The sequence below is a fragment of the Saccopteryx leptura genome, chromosome 2 (genome assembly GCF_036850995.1).
Source record: "Saccopteryx leptura isolate mSacLep1 chromosome 2, mSacLep1_pri_phased_curated, whole genome shotgun sequence".
In the NCBI taxonomy this organism is placed as follows: Eukaryota; Metazoa; Chordata; class Mammalia; order Chiroptera; family Emballonuridae; genus Saccopteryx; species Saccopteryx leptura.
In genome coordinates, this window is record NC_089504.1 from 170331465 (window position 1) to 170353028 (window position 21564).

Genomic DNA, 21564 nt, shown 5'->3' on the forward strand with positions numbered 1-21564 from the left:
TTGAACTTGGACTTGTTTGTTTGAGAAGATAGTCTAAGGCAGCAGGATTTTAAGGACTTGAATGTACATTTGACTGGTGGAAGTGAAGTCTGACAGGTCCCTGGGCTTTCCCTTCCTTTTGGAAGTCTAGTCCAGCCACCAGTTGATGCAAAGAATTATCCAATAGCCGTGTTTAGTTAAAATGACAGTGACATAGTAACTGCTCTGACTGCTATCTTTTTTTACATTTTCTGGGGTGTTTTTCGCATACATCCTGTCATCTAATTTCATATTGACAGTTCCTTGTGACGTGATAACTAATGTTGTTCATTTGATACGGCAGATGAAGCTGAGTGTAGATGACTCACAACTGGCCCCTGTTCCTGTGGTCTATTGAATACGGCAGCAGGAGCTCGGGTTTTCTGGAACCAAATCCCAGATTCCTGCTGCCATGGCACCTCTGTACTGCGATCTTCCTGGACGTATTCGCTATTTGTGTTGATTGATGCCCTGCTGTGCTCAAGGTCAGGTTGACTTGGCCAGGTGCTAGGAAAGTAGCCTTTATTTTCAGCAGCTCTAGGGCTAGCTAGCAATTGAAATCCACAGGCGATCTGAGATACACTCTGAGCAGGGATCCAAGACTGCTGCCCCGTCCTAGCAGGTTGCTGCTGGAGTCGAGCAGAACGCATGGATTGGGGTGTTGTGTTTTTTCTTTTTCTATCCTGTGTTAGAAACACTTGAAGTTACAAAGGCCAAACGACAATGAAGGAATATAAAACTTAGATAAGACTGTATTTGTTTGACAAATTGAGAATGAGTTGACTGTGAGTGACAGTCTGTTGGCTGGTTGTCACTGGTGGGTGCGATGCCCCCGGGACTAAGCCTATGTGAACACTGGTGGCTGCTGCCACTCCTGACTTCTTACAGTGTTGGCCATCCCCAGGGAAGAGGGTGAGGGACGGACATTCTGTCCAAGGCTGTAGTCAAGCTAAGGGAAAATATGCATTGAACTTAACTATTATATACTCTGTCTATACTGAGAATAAAGCCAAGTTCCAACATATTTTAAGAGTTATTGCAGTTCTTGGTTTTTTTGTTCATTTGTTTTTGCCTAACAGCAAAACTAACAGTTATGTAACTGCTTGTGTCTGGATTCTGATTTAAATGAAAAAAAAAATTCTTAGGACACGGGTAGCAAAAACACATTTTGTCTTTTGTCTTAAGTAAGAAGCACATGTTGATGCCTCTGAAGCAGCAGCACTCTGAGATGCTGCCAGCAGTTAGTAGGGTTTGAGGAAACCTTATAAAAATTATATAAAGCAAGGAAGGAACTTGGGCATAGTATGTCAGATAACTTGGAAACGAGGAGATCTCTGGAATTCAATGTTCAGTCAGACCCCTTCCTCTTGGGTTAGTGTTACTTACCACGCGACAGGAGCTGTCAGAGAACGGGAAGAGTTTTCTTTGCATCACGCCTCTGCCGTGTCTCAGATACCCTGGGCGGCCACGTTCACCAGGTGGGGGTTGTGAGCCGCTCCTCAGCTGTCTCCCTCTAATGAAAGAGATTGAGTGCCTCTGTGCTCAGCCTTTTGTTTCTTTTGACAACCTTCTGAGTTCCTAAAAATAAACACTTCATTCTTTTTAGATTAAAAACCACCTATTGTGTATCTTTCCTGCTGTGGTCTTGTCTGGCAGAGGCAGATCTGAACAAACTTATTAAAAGGAGCGTGTGGTTGCTGTGTTCTCTAATGAGAGAGGCCAACAGGTGCTGCCCTATGTCTGCTTATTGAAAATGTGAGGCTTGGATTAAAGTGCAGCCAGGGGCAAGGTTACCCCCTGTGTTAAACGAATGATTAGATTAATTATTAAGGAGAAGAAGGGAGTGCGATGTTGCCTCTCATTCTGTTCTCCTCTGGCTGTGGAACAGATGAAAGTATCTTAGATTGCCCTAAAATGTTTCAGATCAGCCATGAGGGATGCTTTTCAGTCAGTCTTCCGTCCACTCCATCTCTACAATTAGGAATTAAAGCAGTCCTGGTAGATGTCTCCAACCTACTCCTAAGACAGAGCAGCCAGGGTTTTATTTTGTGCTCATTGACCTGCATACTGCTCCTGCTGTTTGTCAGGAGCAGTCAATTCCATAATATCAAGAGTCATTCATGGTTGATTATGTGGTAGTTTTTGTATTGTGTTCAAGCATCAAGTTTATTTGCATTTGGAATCAAAGTGTTATAGGTGAGGGTGCATAGAAGACTGTGCCTTGTGTACAGTGGGTTTTTTTCATAGTCCAGTTTTTACTTTGCTTCAATTTTCAGTTGCTTGTGGCAAACCTTCGAAGAGGCACTCACTGTTGTTTTTTTATATGGTAGAAAGTATGTGTCTATTTATTGAAAATGAGATATTAGATCATGTAACTTTTGAAATGTTTTCTCAATGTTTAATATCTTTAGGAATCCATTGCCTCAACACCATATAAATATTTTATAAATAATAAAATAAATTTAATTTAGAATTCAAACAATGCTAATAAAAGCAGCTAATATTTTAAAAGTGTTAAGTAGTTTAGAATCAACCCTGGTTGAAAATAAAGCCTCAGCCAGCTGTTTTACAAAAAAGCTGAAATTCTTTGCAGCTGGTACATAGGACAAATCCACAGGAGTTAGAGTGACAGATGGCACAATGTGTTGAATGCTCTTGGTGTGATAGAATCATAACACCTTATTATATTAAAATGCTTATTCTATTTTTGAGTGAATGGTAATGGTGGTACCCTCTTGTCTCAAAGAATGAATTGCTGTCAGGAATAAAACTTTCCTTTAGACTAATTCCACAAATAGCCCTAGGCCTCTTGTTGGAATTTCTACAAAATTCAGTCCTCATTTAACTATTTATGGAGCATCTACTATGTCTCAGGCACTGTCCTAGGTGTCAGGGAACCAGTCATGCAGTAATCTTTACCTTGAGTGAAATTTCTGGTTCGACTGAAAACAAGTAGCTAGGTATGGCAAAGAGCTAACTCACACTCGATTTTTATTTTAATTTTGTCAGCTAATTGAGAAGAAATACCTGTGCTGTTTAATAAAGCTATTAAAGCCCACGGGAACTGTGGCTAAAGGCTGGGAAAAAATGGAAGCAGAATTTGTGTGGTTCATAAGACCCAGTGATGGGGACCGAGCCAGGCGTCCCCAAACTACGGCCTGCAGGCCGCAATGCGGCCCCCTGAGGCCATTTATCCAGCCCCCACTGCACTTCTGGAAGGGGCACCTCTTTCATTGGTGGTCAGTGAGAGGACCACTGTATTTGGCAGCCCTCCAATGGTCTGAGGGACAGTGAACTGGCCCCCTGTGTAAAAAGTTTGGAGACCCCTGTGACCTTTCCATCTCATTGACCTGCATACTGAGACAACAGGTCTGTTTGTCAGAAGGAGGGACATTTCACCCAAGAGTAGGGACAATTAGTGGCTGCAAAGCTGCAGGGCACCTGTCCGGGGGTAAGTCCTTCTGCTTCGTGTGTGCAAAGCCGACTGCCTGTGCATGGGCCAAGTGAAGGTTCTTGTGCTGGAATTGGGAATTTTTTCCCATGGCAACCTTATCGTTGTTTATTGCATCTTTGTTTTTACATGGAGAAATCTTTCATCTGCCTTTTTTTTATGATTTCAGAAAAGTTATATTTTAATGTATAAAAATATTTAGTAGGTCTGCATGGGTAATTTGGAGATTATTATAACAAATATCCAGAATTCAGAGGTTTTTTTCTTTCTGAAAGTGAGTGAATAATGGACTACAAAATGGTGCACTTCTGCATTTTATATACAAAGGCTGTCTGAGTTTGACTGAGTTTGTTGATTTACATGGTAAACACTTAAATTTGGCATTGCATTGGCAGTTTTTACATATAACTTATTTTTATTTGGGCTGGGAAAAAGGGAAATATCTGATAATGTCTCAGTATATCAGCCTAAAGATTTACCCCATCAGAGTTGAGATTCTTAAATTAACAGGGTATACAATCTAAATGGGAAGATCTTTTCTATTAAAACTACAACATAAGTCCCTTCTTGTCCTTAAAACTTAGAGATGCATGGACAATAACTTTAAAAAAGCACAGAAGAAAATAATTACTCAGATACTTAGTCAAGTGAATTAATATCAAATATTGATCAGGTGGAATTCAATGTCAGGTGTGGAAACAGAGCTGCCTTTTAACGTCCCACCTTAAAATACAGAAAGCCAGGAAAGTATTTTGTTTGTGTTTATTGTATTAAAATTACTTATCTGTTAATGATAGAGTTTTCAAATCCACAGTAGTTCTCAAGATCTTATTTCTTCCACATTTTTCAAAAGTCCAATAATATCAGTCATTATATGTAGTGAGTCCCAATGAAAGGGTCATGCCCTTTATAGGGGTGGGTGGTCCTTTTGGAATCTTTGGGTGGGGACAGTGTAGTTTGAAAAGATACCCCCTCTCATTGTAAGAGAGACAAAATCTCTGTCAGAACCACATTGAATATTCTGATCCTTGCAAGTAATTGTATTTCCCACCTCCCTAAAAAGCTTTTATAAGATACAGTTGTGAATTTAAATTTTGGGAAAAGAGAATAATTAGTTAAAATAAATTCTAATGCAACAGTATAATCAGACTGTTGATTATATACCGTTTAAACAGAAAGCAATATAATCAGAAAGTTTATCATTCTATGGACACAAGTGTATTTATCACCAGGAGTGGAAAGTGCGTGGCTCTAGAGCAGGGGTCCCCAAACGTTTTACACAGGGGGCCAGTTCACTGTCCCTCAGACCATTGGAGGGCCAGACTATAAAAAAAAACTATGAACAAATCCTTATGCATACTGCACATATCTTATTTTAAAGTAAAAAAATAAAATGGGAACAAATACAATATTTAAAATAAAAAACAAGTAAATTTAAATCAACAAACTGACCAATATTTCAATGGGAACTATGGGCCTGCTTTTGGCTAATGAGATGGTCAATGTCCAGTTCCATATTTGTCACTGCTAGCCGTAACAAGTGATATGACGTGCTTCTGGAGCCGTGACCGTGCATCCTGCGTCACCAGAAGTAGTATTGTACGTAAGCAACGCTGCACTTTGCGGCACCACCACATACAGTACTCCAGGATGCATCGCATCCTGTGCTCCTCTCAATGACCACCAATGAAAGAGGTGCCCCTTCCGGAAGTGTGGCGGGGGCCGGATAAATGGCCTCAGGGGGCCGCATGCAGCCCGCGGGCCGTAGTTTGGGGACCCCTGCTCTAGATCATAATAAAACAGCTCTGGGCGAGGGTCTTACTGACGGACACTGGCATTTCCCAGGGTAGACCAGCTAGCTTTAAGTCTAGAATACCTCAGAAACAGCAACTAACAGTTCTTTTTCTTTACAGGGGATTGTGCTAACCCCTGAGAGTCCAAGCTTCTCTGAATAGTTGTGCCAGTGACTGTAGCTTCTCTCATTGTTTCAGTCCCGATTGTAAAGCAGACATGGGCAGGCCAGGCCAGTCTCATTGAATACTACAGTGACTACGCAGAACATTCCATTCCTACAGTGGATCTGGGAATTCCTAATACAGACAGAGGTGAGTCCATCATTCTTACCACCCCTCTTACTCAGAATGTCCATTCTGCAAATATAGTAAATTCCACTACTAATAAAGTGAAATATTTTATAAATACTCTGAATTTTTCATTATGCAAGTCTTTTTTCTTCCTGCCCTTTCCACATCTTGACCCATGCAGATAGGCTGGTTTTTTCAGATTAAGCATTGCATTGTAAGTACCAAGCCCTGTTACAAGTTTTTAGTAAGCCATGTTGATTTGCCTGAGCACATGACAGTTATGATCAAATTTAACAGTACACTTTTCATACCTTCAGAATTCATTATGGCCCAAATGGGGTGTTCAAAGTGAATGATAAGATGATAATTATCTTCTCACCAAAGCTTCTCATTTAATTTTAGCAACTTAATCAGCTAGGATGTTCTCCAGCTGCCCCATAGCAGCCACTGTTAGGCGCCAGGGGAAGTGGCAATGAGCTGACACTTTCTGTCCTCATGAAGCTCATGGTCTAAGCCTGTTCTATGTGTTTTGCTGAGGAGCACTTAACCCCCTTCCATACTGGTTGTATGTGGTACAAACTCCATGATATATGTTTATAAACATATATAACCATATATGTTAACATTTTAATTAGTAAATTGTTAGAAGCACACTAGATTTTTTCTAAAGATTACAGACTTTCTATTAGAAACATGTTTCATTTGAAGACACAGAAATAGGGCACCCCCCCTTTCTGTGCTCTTCCTTCATCTTTATTTTTATCCGGTGTTCCCAGCACAGTTTCTCTTTGGTTTTCTGGTTCCAAGATCCATTTATGGTAAAGAAGTAAGTTAATTGTCTAGTTCTCTAGTCATTTATCTCAGGTATCTTATGGTAACATCGCTCATGATACCTTGATTGATAAGTGTGCCGCAGAGTCAGATGAGCTGTGCCTGTAGTTACTGGGTCTTCTGACAAAGTGAAGTGTGTTACCGGGATTGTTTCTATTTGGGAAAAATGATTTTAGATGAATTTTCTTTTTTTTAAATTTGGTTAATTTTATCTTTTAAGCTCCTATTTAGTTTGGCTTACGCAATCATTTATTTACTCTTAAATTCCTTTTAGATTTCTTTTTTTTTTTTTAAATTTTATTTATTTATTTATTCATTTTAGAGAGGAAAGGGAGAGACAGAGGGAGAGAAAGAGGAGAGCTAGAGAGAGAGAAGGGGGGGAGGAGCTGGAAGCATCAACTCCCATATGTGCCTTGACCAGGCAAGCCCTGGGTTTCGAACCGGCGACCTCAGCATTTCCAGGTCGACGCTTTTATCCACTGCGCCACCACAGGTTTCTTATTTTACTTTTCACCCAACATTCTTCTTTCTTTTGTTTGTATTCTACTTGATTTAAAAGGAATTTGAGATGACTTTTAAAAATGCATACCATAATGGTGAAAAATGCTGAAAGAGATCAAGAATAACTAAAATAAAGGTCAAATTGAGAGGTTTAATATTAATTAGCACGGGCTTGTTCTCTACTGTGCCACCAGGAGCATCTTTGTTTATCAACCTGTGCTCTTACCAAGCATTTTATTCTTATCATGGCCCCAGCATTTTCCAGTAAGGCACTGACAGTTATCTTGTGACCCCAAAGCCTGTTACTGTCTCATTCAGATTGTGTCTCCAGTACATGGCCTAGACCCTGCCACAGTGTCCAACATTTTAAAACTTAGCAAGTATTTACAAAATTAATGAAGGTATAGAGTTCCACTTTTGTACCACTGTCCCCCTGTGGTGTGATACTTGGTGTGAAGCAACTAACAGTTACTTCAGAATAAGTATATCTAAGGACAGATGCCAGACTTCATAATTTTTTTCCTTCCTTCCTTCCTCCCTCCCTCCCTCCCTCCCTCCCTCCCTCCCTCCCTCCCTCCCTCCCTCCCTCCCTCCCTTCCTTCCTTCCTTCCTTCCTTCCTTCCTTCCTTCCTTCCTTCCTTCCTTCCTTCCTTCCTTCTTTCCTCCCCCCTTCCTCCCTCCTTTCCTCCCCTCCCCTCCCGTCCCCTCCTCTCCCCTCTCTTCTCCTCTCCCTTTTTTACAAGAGAGAGACAGACAGACAGGAAGGGAGAGAGCTGAGAAGCATCAACTTGTAGTTGCATCACTTTTAGTTGTTCATTGATTGCTTCTGATACGTGCCTTGACTGAGAGACTCAAGCCAAGCCATTGACCCCTTGCTCATGCCAGCAACCTTGGACTTCAAGCCAGAGACCCTTGGGCTCAAGCCAATGACCATGGCTTGATGTGATGCCATGTTCAAGCTGGCAAACCTACACTCAAGCTGCTGAGCGTACAGTCAAGCTGGATGAGCCCACTCAAGCTGGCGACCTCGGGGTTTTGAACCTGGATCCCAGGTCGATGCTCTGTCCACTATACCACCACCAGTCAGACTGTAATTTCTATGCAGCATGCAACTTTCTTATTTGTTAGAGTGAAGGTGCAAATCCTAGCTCTGCCTCCAGTTAGCTATGTGACCTTGTATAACCCCCTCCTCTCGTTAGTCTCCATTTCCTCATGTGTGAAATAAATGGCTTAGATTTCATAATTTCTAAAGTTCCCCCTGGTTAACTATGTCTGTGAAAATGAGAAGAGGCTAATTTTTAAAATTTCAACTTATTAAGATACATGCTGACATTTAAGCTTTTTCTTTTAAAACTAAAAAACTAAAAAAAAAATGTTTTCAAATGAATTATATGTGTGTTAAATAAAATAGTTCATTGTAAGTTTTTATCTTCCCTTTTTTAGGTCATTGTGGAAAGACATTTGCCATTTTGGAAAGATTTTTGAATCACAGCAATGACAAAACAGCATGGTTAGTCATTGTGGATGATGATACGTTAATAAGGTAAGTAATAGTCATTCTTATCCCAAGATGGTTTCAAATTTTATATATATTCATAGCTTACATATATTCATATGGTGGGTACTTCTGCATCTGCCCAAGATGGGATAACAGAACTGAATTTACTCTGACATCTGAAACAAACCCCAAATGAGACAAAATATGTGAAATGAGAGTTTTTAAGACACTGGACTACTAGGAAAAAAAGGGAGATGGTAGATGAGACTCAGGAAACAAATGAGATGAGTCCCGTGACTGCCCCAGCTAGCTGCCCTGTGAAAGTATCTAAATCACTGCTCAGGGAGGGGAACCCAGGGGGCACCTGGCCAACTCCTTGAGTTGAAGCGATGAAGCTGAGAGTCAGGGAGACTAAGGCCATTGGAGATTGGAGGACAGAGCACTGGAGGGGACAGCGCTGCCCAGAAGGAGAGCACAGGAGCTCTGTGGAGGCACCCCTTCAGGATCGATCAGCGTCGTATATGAGGAAACTGCTGGAGGCTGGGGAAGAGCCAACCAAAGTGATGAGAAGGAATGGCACCTGACAATCACAGGGCAGGTGGCGGGTAGAACACTTAGACGGTCTTGCTCTAATGGTGGGAAATAGCTAACCATACACTAATCACTGCACTAGTCCTTAAAAGCAAGATTTCAAAAGACCAAACTGTTTCCAAGTAATGAGCTTATATCCGAGAAGAAAACTCAAGAGGATTTACAAAAATACCAAAATATCCATCACCCAAAACGATTCACAATGCCTGGCATCCAATCAAAAGTTACCAGACACACAGCATGGCAGGAATATTCACGGTAACAAAGAGAAGTCCCAGAAATGATACAGTGTTTGAATTAGAGGTTATAAAGTTGCCACTAATACATAGTTATTATAATTTCATTCTTTGTGTTCAAAAAAGAGATGTGGAAGGTGTACATATAACTGAAACCAAACTTCTAGAGATGGAAACTACATTGAAGTGAAAAATCCACTGGACAGGACTAACAGCAAATTAGACATTGCAGATTAAAGTGCCACTGACCTTAGGAACACTGCGACAGTAACTATCCAAATGAAACACGAAGATAAAAAATAATTTTGAACAAGTAAGCAGAGTGGCTCAGAACTGTGGGATAATTCCAGGTAACCTTGTATATATTCAGTTGGAGTCCCCCAAAGATATGGGGCACATGACACCTATTTAAAGAAATATTTTCCAAATTTGATAAAAATGATAGACCCACAGATCCAAGAAGCACAGTGAACCCCAAGCACAACTGTGAGTGTCAGAACCACGTGTAGCCGCCTCCACACCAGTCCTCAGCATCAGGGTCTCCTGGAGCATAGCTGCAACACTCTTGCTGTCTGTCTTCAGACAGTTACTCTTCCTGGAAGTCTTGCCACATCTTCATTTGGTGGGGATTTTTTTTTCTATTTACCAGTAATGATATCTAACTACTCAGTGATATCGTCAATGTGGTTCTGAGTTTGAACCTTGTTACCTTTTTTCTTTTAAGACTCTGACATCATCCTTGGCCCCCGAGAACTTTTAACTTTTCTGAAGTCATGAGGCTGAGTAATTGCAAAATTTAGGGTCAGTCCACTTGGATAGAATCGGAGATTGGTTGGCATTTACTACATTTCCAGTTTTTAGCCATATGAGGGATGTGATCGTTTTCAGACTCACTTTAGCTTTAAAATGTCGTTTTGACTATGAAAATAGTCAGTGTCATCAGGAGAACAAACCCAGAGGAGATACTAAAGGCAACCTCAGAAATTGAAGGTTGAGGATTTGAATGGATCATTTTACAATATTCAGGAGAAAGAGAAATACTTTTAATTTCTCCTTTGATTTAGGAGATACACATTTGCCCCAGAGGGCTGTGACCTTTACAGTGCCTTTTACCAAACAGAGACTGTGGTTTCCTTAGGGACCTGCTGGTTCATTCTCCATAACTGAGCATTTTCCAAGTATCCACACACTTACTGGCCTTCCCCTGTGGAGCATTCATTAAAAGACTTCCTCAAGACTGATTCCAAATTAGCTGTCTAGAATATTTAACATTTGTGCCAAAACGGGTTCGTTTCCAAAGATAACAGTTTTTGGTCATTCAGAAACTATCAATATTACCAGAGGTCTTGGCCTTAAGTCAGATATCAACCTGGTCAGCAGACTTATAGATTCTTTCAGCTCTACCCTAGTAAGAGATTTTTTTTTTAAATACATTAAATTTGTTCTCTTCACTTTCAGCCTCAGCTCTATGAGCTGGGGTAATTTTGTAAGCGGCATGAGTATGGACGGAAAAGGTGAGCTCCTTTTCTGTATCTCTACTTTGTTTTCTTATGACCCCACCTTCCCCCATTCACCCGAAAAGAGAGAAAAACTGAGACACTAGAACTGTAGTTTTTTTAAATATTAATACTGTCCTGTGAGAACAGAATCCATAATGAATAATTTAGAGAAATGCTTGCTTATCATATCCACCTCTTGGAGATGAATAACAGGCTTGAGAAACATTGACATTTAGCCAATTAAGAAAATGTAATACAGAATTATTGACCATGGAAAAGATTTTCTGAAGGAACAGATTATTGTGAGGGAGCCTAGGACTGTGTAGTTTGAAAGCTCTTGTTTGGAAGACAATGGAAGGACTCTGAAGCAGTAGTAAGTGGTGTAAGTTTTTAGCACATGGAAGAACTAGCTTTTCTTAACATCGATCTTTGTATTGCCTTTAAAAGTAACGTCTAGATTTCATTTTCCTATGAAATTTTTTCATCTGTACAACAGCTGTAGTTGCAGGCATTTCTTTGACCAGCGCTTCAAACTTCTCATCATCCTTTGTAAGCTGTCACTGCTGACACATGGCGCATAAGTGTTGGGGCCAGAGGTGTCAGCCAGTGGATGTGAAGAGACCACAGAGAAGCGGGGCCTTCCTCAAGGGAAGCTGAGCCTGGCTGGCGTTATGATTGGAGGGTTCCCTAGAAGGCTTGCTTGCTATGTCCCCTTCCTCACCCGCCAGCCACCTGACATGGCCCTCATTGGTTCCCTAAAAGTTCCTATCTTGGCCATCAAGAATTAAAAAACAAACAAACAAACAAAACCCCCACTGAGTACATCTGAGGAGATATGACAATTAGTTCACACTCTATGGGGAACAAGTGGGTTTTGTATTCACCTGGCTATACCACCCTGACTGGGCAGCCACGTGCTGCCAAGGACTTGTGAAAGCTGGGGAAAGAAGGCCTGTGCTTCTTAGTTTCTCTCTGGATTTCAATAAGATACAGTGTTTGCTAGTTCTTTTTTTTTCTTTTAAAATAAATATATCTCTTCTGTAACTTGGGTGAATTTCATATCTGAATGAGTTCATATTGAATTTCATATCTGAATGTAACCATAAAATATTTACTGAATTAATAGTCACAGCTTACATTCCCTTTGGAATTCTAGCATCTCCAGGCTCCAGCACTTGCTGAGCTGCTACGAGTCCAGGGAACCAGTGTTCCTGGGAGAGCGCTATGGCTATGGCCTGGGCACTGGCGGCTACAGCTACATCACGGGCGGAGGAGGGTAAGTAACTATGAGCATGGTTCTGCAGAGTCTCCATGCTGCACTTCTGGGTCGGTGGGATCTGTGCTGATGGCTAAGTGCTTTGTACATGGTAGCTGTTCCTGTAATAGGGAAGTGAACATTCGGTTTGTTAAATATAAATAGAACCACACTAAGGAATATTTCACCCCTTTAAGACAATATAAAAATACATGCCAATGTATTTATTTTAAAATCTGTTTCTTCAGAAATGTTTCCATAGTAATACTTGCTTCAGGGTAGCCAATTAGTTTTGATTGTATGTTTAAATAGAAAAAAGTTGGATATAGATTTTATTTTCAGAAAATAAGTGACTAGACTTTTAAATCTCATTTGGGAACAGAGTAGTGTAGAAATGTAGACTCAAGCAATTAAGTGATATTTGTATAGGATTTATAGGTTTCAAGTAACAGTTAAAATCAAATGTTTTTAAATGAAGCATCTGATGCCAAATCTCTTATGGGGAAAGATTTTAATTTGATTTATATGGGTAAACCAATCAAGCAGTTAGTCTTTGCTGTTGTTTCTATAGTCTAATTTCTTGGGGTATTTAGGGAGACTCTTAACTTAGTTCTCGACTGTAGTCATTTAAATTCATCCAACAGGAGTTTGTTGACTGACCACTACGTGCTAAGCAACATTCTAGGCACTGGATTATAAACTTCTGAAGGGCCAGGACTTTATATTTTTACCATGCAATGCCCAAGGTGAGAGTGGTTCCTGCTGCCAGGTCTCAAGAACCACCTCCAGTTGTCCCCGTTAAGTCTAGCTGGTTGTGTGTGCCATGTGGTCATGGTGTGGCTCTTTCCCAGTGACAGCTGAGCTTGGGCAGGAAGACTGGTCTTTGTTCCGCAGTGGCATGCATCTACCTGAGGGCTTGAGCAGTAGGACTTGGGGTCCGCGCAGGCCTTTGAAAAAACCCTGAAAGTTAAAGCCAAGGAATACTGACCTCTTCATTAAAAAAAAATGTTCAAAGGGGGGCAAGGGAGATGTTGAAGGGAATACAGGGGAGGAGGGGTACATTTGGGGCAACACTAGAATCTATGTAAACACAATAAATTTAAATCAATAAAAAAAATGTTCAAGCTCTTTGCAGCCTTAAGGTAAAGCATTTAGTTTTCTGGTTGAAGTGTTGGAGCCAATTAAGGATCAATGCATGTGTCCGTTAAGCCAGAAATGTCCACTTTTGAAAGGGGCTCTGGTGTTTGTATATGGGTTTATGTATTCAGTAGCACAAAGGTGTTGATGCACTTTTAACGTAGAAGGGATTATTTTATATGCTTTCTGCAAGAGGACTCTTTTGTTGTCTCCTGCCCGTTGGATCTGACTGTTATTTCTGAGACTGGCACTGAAAGCCTTCTGAAGCTGGACTTTCCGTTAAACACCAACATGGCCTTTCCCTGCTCCAGCTGGTTGTTCATTTGGTCAAAAAGTCACTGTGGGCCAGGCACCGGCCTGGTGCTGGGGATACAAATGAGAGCCACAGCCCCTTCCCTCCAGCTCACAGGCCATCGCTGGGTTGGGTGGGGACAGGCACTGCTAAATCACCAAGGGGTACCTTTGGCCTCCTACCTGTTAGACTTTCACCTTGCTACTGTCTTTTCTGACACCTACAGTTTTTCCATCTTAAAACTTCTTCCTGCAACTACACCATCTCCGTTTTCCCCTTGAAAATATCTTAAGAATTTACTAATATCACTTCTCTGCTTCTTCGGTTTCACTGCCATCTGCCCTGCATCTGCCCTGGGCCCAGAGCCTCTGGCCTTCTCCCTGATCTGCCTTCTTAGAGTGACCCATCAGCCAAATCCAAGGGTCCATGCATTCTCTGTCTTGGGCTCTGAGCGGCCTTTGATGGAGCTGACCGTTGCCCCTGGAAGCCCTCCTTCCTCTCACTGCCTAGAAACCCTGGTGGTGTTTATTCCTGTCTTTCTGCTCAGACCTGCGCAGTGCCTTTTATCCATCCTTTAAATGTTTTTTTTCTAGCATCTTTTCTCATTCACTCACTGATCTCACTCGCTCCCATGGCTGTATGCCGAGTACACCCCAATTTTTGTCCCCGGCCGGGAACTCGCTCTTGACCTCTTGATTTGAATGTCCACTTATCAAAGGACATCTCCACTGGGATGATTCGCAGACACATTAAATCAATGCCTCCCATACTGACCTCCTTGTTTCAGACCTGAGCCCCTGTTTTTATGTTTATCCAGTGGCCCTTCCCTTCCAGGGGAGACATCAGCCTGTACCAGTTTCTACCCCAGAAACCTGGGAGTCAGATTGTACTTTCCTTTTCTTTATGCCCCTAAATCATGTTGCTTTGATGTCCTATCTCTTCTGTGAGTGCTTTTCTCTGTCTGCACCTCCACCCTTCTAGTCTACGTCCCCAGCATCTGCACAGTGGGTTCCGGCAACAGCCTCTTGGTCTTCCTGCTTCTCCATGCTGCTGTCCATGCTGTAGCCAGAGACCTTTCTCAAAGCGTATCTGCTCTTCATCCTCCCCTACTCGGAGGCCTCCACTGGCTTCCCATTGCTTTGAATTTTTTTACCCCCAAAAGTGTGGCCCCTTTTTTACTTTTGGCCTCTAAGACTAGGAGATGAACCTCCAGACTTCAACTAGATAAGGCCTCATTTTCATCACCTTGAATTTGCCAACTCCATAGCCCTCTGGTCACCTGAGGCCACTGCCTCGGTTGGGGCCAGAGTCTATGGCAGGTTGTAAAGCCAGTGGCTGCTGCCATGGCCATGCAGGTTCTCTCTGGATTTGAGCAGATGGTAAAGAAACAGTGGAGCCAGAAAATGGTGGGCCATTCCATTTATTAGAGTCTCGTAATGGCATACAAGCAAATAGGTGGAGAAGACCACTTCCCTCTCACTCAGGGCTCCCAAAGCCCTGACTCATTCTCTGGACTGTCCCGGACTCACAAGCCCCCACCAGCCTCAGCTTGTACACACTCTCTCTCTCTCTCTCTCTCTCTCTCTCTCTCTCTCTCTCTCTTTCTCTTTCTTTCTGCTTTCTCTCTGCACTCCTCTCCAGCCAAAACCATCTGGGGAATAAAACCCCTTCTCCAGCAAGTGATAACAAACAATCGCCCCTCCCAAGCAGAAAGGCAACTGCAATTTACAATCTGCCGCCCTGAGGGCAAGCACCTGCAGACTGTACACATATGGTGCTGCTCCAATACAATGCAAAATACAAGGGAGCAAACCTAATTCACTTCTTCCACACTTGAAACACATCGGTTTGCCCAACACAGGTCTTTTCTGCACCCTCCTGACCCAGGCCCATTGCCCCTGAAAGCGGCCATCTCTTGCTCTCCTCCTTGGAAGTTTGTTTCTAGGAATTAGTTCATCTAGGCTTCCTATCCTCCATCTCTTCAAAAATTCCTTAGGTTAATATGATTTTTGTCTTTGCTAGCTACAGGAGTGAAAGTGTTTTATATCCTTTTATAACCTCTCATTGCCTCCACATTTCACATCAAGGCTAGCAGGCCTCTGTGATATGGGCAGAGGCCTCATTCATCAGTACCCTCTGGCTTCAAGAGTCCATGCTGACTTGATCTGTCCTTCAGAGGCACTGCTTTTTCCATTTCTACCAAAGATATGGCATCCTCTGGTCTCTACAAAGCATTGTTCTGCCACCCCAACTTTCTGCCTCTGTTGCCTGGCTAATCCTTCTCATTCTTTTGGACTCCATATAGCCATCTATTTATTCCCAGAAGCCTTCAGCCTGGCCTAGCCTCTCAAATCTAGGTTGACGCCTTTCTAATGGGCTTTCATGGCATGTTATGCAAATCACCATCATTTAATTGCCTGTTTACTTTTTTGTTTTCTACCTAAGTTATGAATTATTTGAAGGCAGCACTTGTGTCTCGTTTGTGTTACATCCTCCCTCCCTACCATAAGACTCACTTGTTTTATAAGGTGCAGTGAATGACTGAATAAGCAAATGCAGAATACTGAGCACTAACCTTACATAACTAGCTCTGGCCAGTATACTACTAGTCTGCTTTTGATAGCACTTTCACAAAGACTCAAAAACATTCTGAGTGATTGTCTTATGTCAACCTTCAATAAAAGAGGCAGACTCGATGGTGAATGGTTTTTCTAGTATTACCTAGACTTTTCTGATGGTCTAGTTGAAGAGTTAGCATGTTCCTTTAAATAACAAGTCAGGATCAACTAATGGCTTATAAAACCAAGGATCATAGCCATCACTTTAAAATAATAGAATATAGAATAGGAGAGAATAAGCTAGGAATATTACAGTGGGCCACATGAAGTTAAGGGTTTTTGGAGCCCATGTGTGTGGGCTGCTGTGCTGGCTGCTGCCAACATCAAGCTCCCTATGAGCCTGGCCCAGGATTGGCTCCTTGCTGCCCTGCAGCCCGCTGCCAGGGTTCTGTTGGACCCTATGGCAGCCCACCATCCCCTGTGTTCTAGAGACCACCGCAGCCCGAGGCAGGTGGCCACCCCCAGGACTGTGCCCTGCTGTAGGGACAAAGCCAGCATGGCTGGGGGGGGGGGCGCTGGGAAGGGAGGAGTGGATGTGAGCTCTACCAGCCAGCACGTCAGGTCGAGTGCCAGCAGAGCCCTGTTTGAGGCAGATCAGTCTCCCTTCCTCCCTCCCTTTTTTTCTTTTCTCCCCTTCTCAAAAGTAGCTTATGGAAGGTTCTATAGACTGAAGTCACTTGGACAATGCATGGCTTTGCAATTAGATTTGATTTCGTTATCGGCTATTGCCTGTGTGAGGTACCTAGTTTTTCTGTGTCCATCTACCTGCTGGGAGTGTGGGCAGATTCTGTTTTTGATCTCACTGAGATTTTTGGAACTAAAGACAATTTCAATCTCCAATGGATAGCATATGGAAAAAGAACATGGCATAGTATTAGTGAGAAATATTAAAAGAAGTAAAACTACCTGTTCACAGAAAGCACAAAAACATTTCCCCCCAAATTTATATTAAATTTGCAACACTGCTGATGTCAGTGTCTTTTCTGTCAGAAATGTGGCCTCAGAATGATATTTCTTTATTCAGGTTAATGGTTGCAAGGAGCAGCTCTAACCCCTTTGTCTGTCCTGACTTCCCGCTAGCATGGTCTTCAGCAGAGAGGCCATCAGGAGACTTCTTGCCAGTAAGTGTCGTTGCTACAGTAATGATGCTCCCGATGACATGGTCCTGGGAATGTGCTTCAGTGGTCTGGGAATCCCTGTGACACACAGCCCTCTCTTCCATCAGGTAAGGATATGTATTTTATTTCTTCCTCAGAGAGAAAGGATAATTTCTTCCCACTGAAGGATTCTCCTTCTTGCCCTTCCCATATACTCTTCTGAAAAGAGCCTTAAGAGTCACGTCCTCTGCAGGCATTCTTACTGACCACTTTGTCCAGAAGGTTGAAGCTGTACCATGGACAGCATGAAGATGGAAGGCAGCAACATCTAGAAAATGAAGTGATGTTTGATCAGTACCCTTTACTGTAGGGCCAGGAAAAAGCTGTTCTTTTTGTTTTGTTTTGAGTTTAAAAATTTATGGCAGTTAAGAATTATTTAGATGCTATGTGGAAATATACAGAACTGACCTAATATTGGCCTGTAGGCCACCGAACGTATGTAATTCTACAGTGTCCTCTGTCTTTACACTGTCCACTGGCTGCCTTTTTATTGGACTTTCTCCCCCCACCCTTCTGTTGGTTGCTATTAAACTGAGTGGCTAAACTTTATACCTGTCAATAAGCATGTATTCTGGAGGTCACAGAAAAGAAGAGACAAGATGATGTTTACCGGGGTGGTTGATGCAAATGGCTTTGCCATTGTGCAGTTTGGGGTTGGAAAAGACAATTCTTCTGCATTACTTTTAGTAGTGTTTTAAGGCTCAGGTCAGTGGTGTCTTCTGATACTGTAAGAATAATAGCAGATATAGTGCCCTAAAAGTAGCATAGCCCACACCCATTCGGTGCCCTTCCTCAAGAAATGCAAAGCTTTTTAATAATAAGTAACTGGATATGAGATAACCAAAAGAATAAGGATATGAGAAAATTCTTCCTGATACCAGTCAGAAGGTATGTCTCCATCTTGTAAAGCCTTGAGCAGTCTTACCCAATTTATATCTATGTATTGTGCTGTGATGATCTAGAGAAACCACTCATTCTCTCTTGCTCTCTTCTCATTGGGAAGGAGGGTGATTAAAACTGCTGGTGTGTGAGGAAAATACTTTATCATTGTTAATATGACGTCTTAGATTTTTATGACAGCCTGTTTCACTCAGGAAAAGAATACATGAGTAAATAAAATGAGATGGAGAAAAGAGAGAAGGAAAATTTCCTTAAGTGCAAGTCATTTGAAGATAATTTTTAAAAATGTGTATGTTTCTTACATTTTAAAGCTCTTGATTTCTATAGTTCACATGATGAATTTTAAACCTTTTCTCAATTCATAAAATGTAAAGCCAGTAGACACAGCCACCATCACAGCCACCTGGCCCATGCAGGTTCACATTTGATTCGGACAGACGGTAATGAAACAATGGAGCCAAGAACTGGTAGGTCATTACATTTAATCCTAGCTTGCACCTGGCAGGTGAGAAATACACACAGTGGGAAAACACTTCCCTTTCCACTCAGGGCTCCCAAAGCCACTGACTCGTCCGAGTATTCCTAGAATCAAAGTTTCTACCTCACCAGCCTTATTCACCTCTGTTTCCCATCTCCTCTTCTCTGCACAAACTGGCTTCTCCTTTAGCACTCCACCATCTTGACTGCCTCTCCTATGCAATGCTAATTTCAGGAACCAAGAGAGAGAGAAAGCCCTTGGTCTGTCCCATTTTATAGTGTAGAAATCAAAACCTTTAATCCAATAAACAAATAAGAAAGTCTCTGATACAAAGTCACTTATCTAAGGCATAAATGGGATTTCTTATAAGAGTGCACCACCCCACATCATGCAACAATCAAGGGTGTGGGGAAAAGCTTAGTCTTAAAACTAAGCCTTAGGTTATAACCACCCTGCCTGCTTACAGCCTGTCCCCCACACTCAAAGCAAACTATAAGCGAGCAAACATATACATCATATTTGCAAGCTTATTTGACCCACACCTGTCCTCCCAATAGGTACCGTGATATCTTTCTATTCCTAAGCCCCTTTTAGAGAGTTTGCTGTGATTTGTATATTACTTCTCATTTGTAAGGTGTGGATATTAATTCAAACACTGTATCTGTTCATGTTGAGAAAGAGATATGAGGCAAAGAGTGAAAATCTAGGATTCCTGATGAGTTAGAAATAGGTTGGACGTTGTGAAGCAGTCCCATATGCAGTTTCCTGGGCCACTTGCCTTCTCTTTTTCATCAGGGAAAGTTATGATGAAATTATGGGTTCAGAAGGGAGCCTATCAAGAAGTGTCTATTCTAATATATCCCTTTGGTAAAAAAACAGTATCTAAAACTTGTGGTTTTCTGTTCTCCCAAAATTATTTGCCACTGCTTGGTATGGCAGTGTGCAATGGCCAGTGAACTCTGCCCACAAAATTGCCAAAATAGTCATTTCCAGACTCTGGAAATAAACTGAAAGCATTGAGAAGCCTTTTCTGCAGAAGAAGTGCTGCAGTTTGGGGGAAGAACAGGAGTGCCGGAGGCCTTCGAGCTCATTCTGCCTGAAGTCCCCCAGCTTTACGGGTCTGGGCTTGGATGGAGAGGGCACCAGGAAGCTTTGTCGTCAGAGTGAGTGGACTTGATCTGGGGAGGGAGAGACGAAATGAAAATTGTCAGCTAAAATCCTCAAACCTGGTATGAAACAAACAAAACCTGTACCTTTACTGGCCTAAAGTTACAATCTCAGATACAGTGAAAAGTGTATTAGCTAGGTTGTTTCAAGGACTGGATGAAATAAAATTTTAATGATGGTATTCTGTGAACTATTTTTGAGAGTTTAATTATTCATCAAAAGTTTAAGCAGACTGTAATAAAATATATACTAGCCTAGAGAAGAGTTGTTTTTAAAATGTATTGTAAGGCCTGTAGCCGCCACCATGGCCATGCAGATGCAGGTTCACATTGGATTCGGGCAGACGGTAAAGGAACTGTGGAGCCAGAAAATAGTGGGCCATTCTGTTTATTAAAGTCTCCTAACAGCAGACGATCAAACAGGCAGGGAAGACCGCTTCCCTTTTTCCCATCTGAGGACCCCACAAGTCTCAGCACTCCCAGCCAAACAGGTTGGGTGGAAATCAGGGCTCCCAAGCCCTGACTTGGTCTCTGGCTCCATAACCCGGACTCACCCTTTGGACTCTTTCTCTGCTCTCCCAGCAAAACAGGTTAAGGGTAAAATCCCTTTCTCCAGCAAACAATAACAAACAGTGGCCCCTCCCAAGCAGGAAGGCAATCAGCAATTTGCAATCTGCCACCCTGAGGGCAAGCACCTGCAGCCTTCCACAGACTATATACACAGCACTGCCTCAATACAAGGGAGCAAACTTAAAAAACATTTGTTGCCTGACCTGTGGTGGCGCAGTGGATAAAGCGTCGACCTGGAATGCTGAGGTCACCAGTTCAAAACCCTGGGCTTGCCTTCTCTCTCTCTCTCTCTCACTCTCTCTACTCTCTAAAAAAATTAATAAAAAGTAAAAAAAAAAACAAAAAAAACCACCTCATTTGTTTACCTGTTGTAAAGTAGCATACCTTAATTCCGCAGGTTATGTAGAGACACCAAGGCAGGATACAGAAGAATTTTTAGGAGAAGATTTATTAATAAACCGGCTGCATATGACGTACAGGGGGTATAGCTAACCCAACTCGTGTGTGCGCAAAATAGCCCTGCAGCTCATTATATAGACTTGATCACATATAGGTTGGGGGAAAAGGAGGGGGAGCATGATACAATAATTAATTATTAACAAGCTTATAACATTCTTCTATAGGATCTATAAAAAACATTCCTACATATTAAAACTTACAAGGTAACACAATAGTGATGATGTTTTACATATCAAAGATATTCACAAATCTTTTAGTGTCTACCTCCCATTCCTTTGTCTAGAGGTATATGTTACTCTCAGAACTCCAGGAAGGGAGGAAGAGTTAAAGTCAGTGTAGGATATGTCAATATTGTCTTACTGAAAGGGAAAAAAGTTCTTCAGATAACCTTTATTCTTTCAGAGAACTATAGTTAAACTAGATAACCCAGTTGTCCTTGTAAGCCAGGAAGCTCCCACATCCTCCTCCCTGCATTCTCTAAAGAAAGGAGGGGGCAAGAAGCCTGGCTTTTCCTCTTTAAAATGGCATTGCCAATACTAAGTTTCACAGTTCTCTGGTACCTTATCACATTCCCCACTGGTTTTATATCCTGAGTCAAGTCCTTGACTCATTTTAATGAGGTGCATGAGGCTGTTGAGTAGGAATATTAGCCTATAACATTTAACAGGTAGACTTGATGTTTTCATTAATAGTAATACAGTCTACTGAAGAAACAAATGTTACTGATTAATTTCTTACAATCTGTACAAACCTTCTGCAACTTATATATAAAAATCGTAACCTTTACTGACAACGAAGCTGGCAATAAGTAATTTTAGTTTAA

At 41.9% G+C, this 21564-nt stretch overlaps 1 protein-coding gene across 6 annotated transcripts in view; it reads left to right on the forward strand.

The window, feature by feature from the left end:
* The window catches only part of B3GLCT (beta 3-glucosyltransferase), a 123982-nt gene that overhangs the window by 93778 nt on the left and 8640 nt on the right, over positions 1 to 21564 (forward strand). For 4 of the 6 annotated variants that reach the window (XM_066369301.1, XM_066369304.1, XM_066369303.1 and 1 more), the window contains 4 exons: positions 5443 to 5574; positions 8329 to 8428; positions 11866 to 11985; positions 17092 to 17236. In XM_066369301.1, coding sequence (XP_066225398.1) covers positions 5443 to 5574; positions 8329 to 8428; positions 11866 to 11985; positions 17092 to 17236 — 497 coding nt within the window. The remainder of the gene's footprint in view (positions 1 to 5442; positions 5575 to 8328; positions 8429 to 11865; positions 11986 to 17091; positions 17237 to 21564) is intronic. The other 2 variants (XM_066369302.1, XM_066369305.1) reach the window with 1 other exon arrangement.